Genomic DNA, 2,287 nt, shown 5'->3' on the forward strand with positions numbered 1-2,287 from the left:
AAAAAAAGTTTGAAATTAATTGAAAATCTCTAATAAATCACTTACGACTTATATCTAAAATACCATAAAACTTTAGTTAAAATGCTAAAAAGCTTTTATTGATTAAGATTAGTTGACAGTTAATCTATGGTTCATAAAAATCACGTGCGTAGTATTTGTAGCTAACTAATTTTTTAATTGTGCTTGGATATGGTTGGAACCAAAAAAAACACTAAAGCAGCCCATAGCTCATCCTACAGGTGTTCATATTATTCATATTATCGGCTTTCAAAATCTTGTCTTACGGGCGAGGTGATCGAAAAAGTGGTTTGATCCGATAGCTTTCCTTTTTGGGTCAAAACACGTCAGTGTGTGCCGATGTTCATCAAAATAGCTCAAAAATTGCGAGTTGTAAGCTGAACACAAGGAAATAAGACTAATAGGCAGACAGGCAGATAGACGGATAGACAAAGTGATTGTGAATCCATTGGTATAATAAAAGTTGTTTCTGTCTCAAGTTCTTCTTGTTGTACTGCAAGTACTGTAGAGCTTAAAAAGCATAAGAAGAAAATTTAATCAGATGCGTTTTACTTCGTTAATAGGGGCATCGCTCAATTGTTGCATGTTGGCGAAATACTTCATCACATATATGCCCATCCTTTGGGTCTATGGTTGAAGCAGTCACAATTGGGCAGAAATCCACCAAACTCAACGCCTTATTCTCAGTTACTTAATTCCGATGAAGTGGTTGTATACACCACACGGGTGCGGCGAACTTTTCAATCGGCTTTAGCTTTTCTGTACACTTTTTTGCCAACCGAGAAGTGGTTGGCCCTTAATGTTAAAGAATCCCATAGTATAGCATTTTGTTTTAGTGATTGCGCCTGCCCTCAAGCAGACGCTTTACGGAAATTGTTAATGAAAATGCAAAAACAACAATTACTTAAGCAAACTGCAATTACAAACGTTATGCAATGGATTGGCAGTAATCTTCTGCAATATACGCCTAATGGTATTACGGACGCAAATGAAGTGGTTGACGCTATACTAACTATTATGTGTCATGATTCTCCTTGGCCATGTCGTGATTTAAATATAACCGATAATAGTGCAGCAAGTACGAAAGCTAATGATTTTGAATTAAATGAGGTAATCAATATCGATCAAGACGATTTGGGCATTGCTTCTAACGCGTTGGATATAGAGATGAATAGAGATCACGATACTACGACAGCTTCGACCACTGGTTGCATTGAAAGTTCCCAAGTGGCGGCCTTAATGTCTTTTGTAACATTACAATCGATCCAAGAAGCTCGTCATCTCAATTATAAACGGATTGGTTTACTACGTGCTTATGGCATGATACGTCACATAGTTAGTTATATGCTGCGGATGATTTCTGGTGATCGCACCAAATTTGTACTTTATGCGGGACATGATTGGACTTTGCAATATCTTACTGCGGCATTTGGTATTCGAACCGATAACACTTTCATTGCTTACGCTGCTCGCTTGACCATAGAGGTTTACAGAAGCGATACGCATACCGATTATTATTTTCGTGTTGTTTATAACGGTCACGATGTTACGCAGCAAATAGATTTCTGCGAGGGCGGCAAGAGTCTGAGAGTCACGAGAGACTCTCGTGGCAATAAAGCGGATCTCTGTCCAATCGAAAATATTATTCGATTTTTACACGAAGACTATTTTGCTCCATTGAATGCTACAAATTTCAAAGATGCGTGCATGTAACAGCAAGATGAGAGCAAAATTTCGATAACCTAAAAAATACTTTACTAAATGCAATGTGAAACAATGATAAGCGTTAAAAGTTCGATCATATTTTGAGGCTCCAATGATCTTAAACATATCTGCGAATTTTTATAAATCATTTTAGCACAAAAAAAAAAGTCAAGACGTTGATTGGTGTTACGTGAGATACCATACTTTATCGAATGCTTTTTAAGCTAAATCGAGTCCGCGAGAGCGGGCTGAGAGAAGCCTATAATGATATGCCTTTTTTGGGTCATATGCTAGAATGTTTTCTGTACACTTTGTATCCAAACTGTGATAAGTAGTTAAACAAAAAAGAAAAAGAAAAAAAGAACAGACAACTAAGGTTATATTCGGTCACAATCGAATGCCTCAATATTCACTGCCCATGTTAAACCATTTAATATAATAATAATATAACAATCGGTTGAGAATTCTAAATTAATTTGGAGCAATCGGCATCATGACAACTTGGCGAAGTTAATCAAATCATTTCGGAAATTGCGATTCGTAGGTTGAACATAAAAACATAAGA

At 36.6% G+C, this 2,287-nt stretch overlaps 1 protein-coding gene across 1 annotated transcript in view; it reads left to right on the forward strand.

Moving 5' to 3' along the window:
• Positions 1-1,889, forward strand: part of LOC119633686 (2-phosphoxylose phosphatase 1) — a 3,618-nt gene extending 1,729 nt beyond the window's left edge. Inside the window, exon 4 of the mRNA XM_038027366.1 lies at positions 582-1,889. Coding sequence (XP_037883294.1) covers positions 582-1,731 — 1,150 coding nt within the window. The 3' untranslated portion in view covers positions 1,732-1,889. The remainder of the gene's footprint in view (positions 1-581) is intronic.
• The last annotated feature ends 398 nt before the right edge of the window (positions 1,890-2,287 follow it).

Source organism: Glossina fuscipes, unplaced genomic scaffold (assembly GCF_014805625.2).
Source record: "Glossina fuscipes isolate IAEA_lab_2018 unplaced genomic scaffold, Yale_Gfus_2 2, whole genome shotgun sequence".
In the NCBI taxonomy this organism is placed as follows: domain Eukaryota; kingdom Metazoa; phylum Arthropoda; class Insecta; order Diptera; family Glossinidae; genus Glossina; species Glossina fuscipes.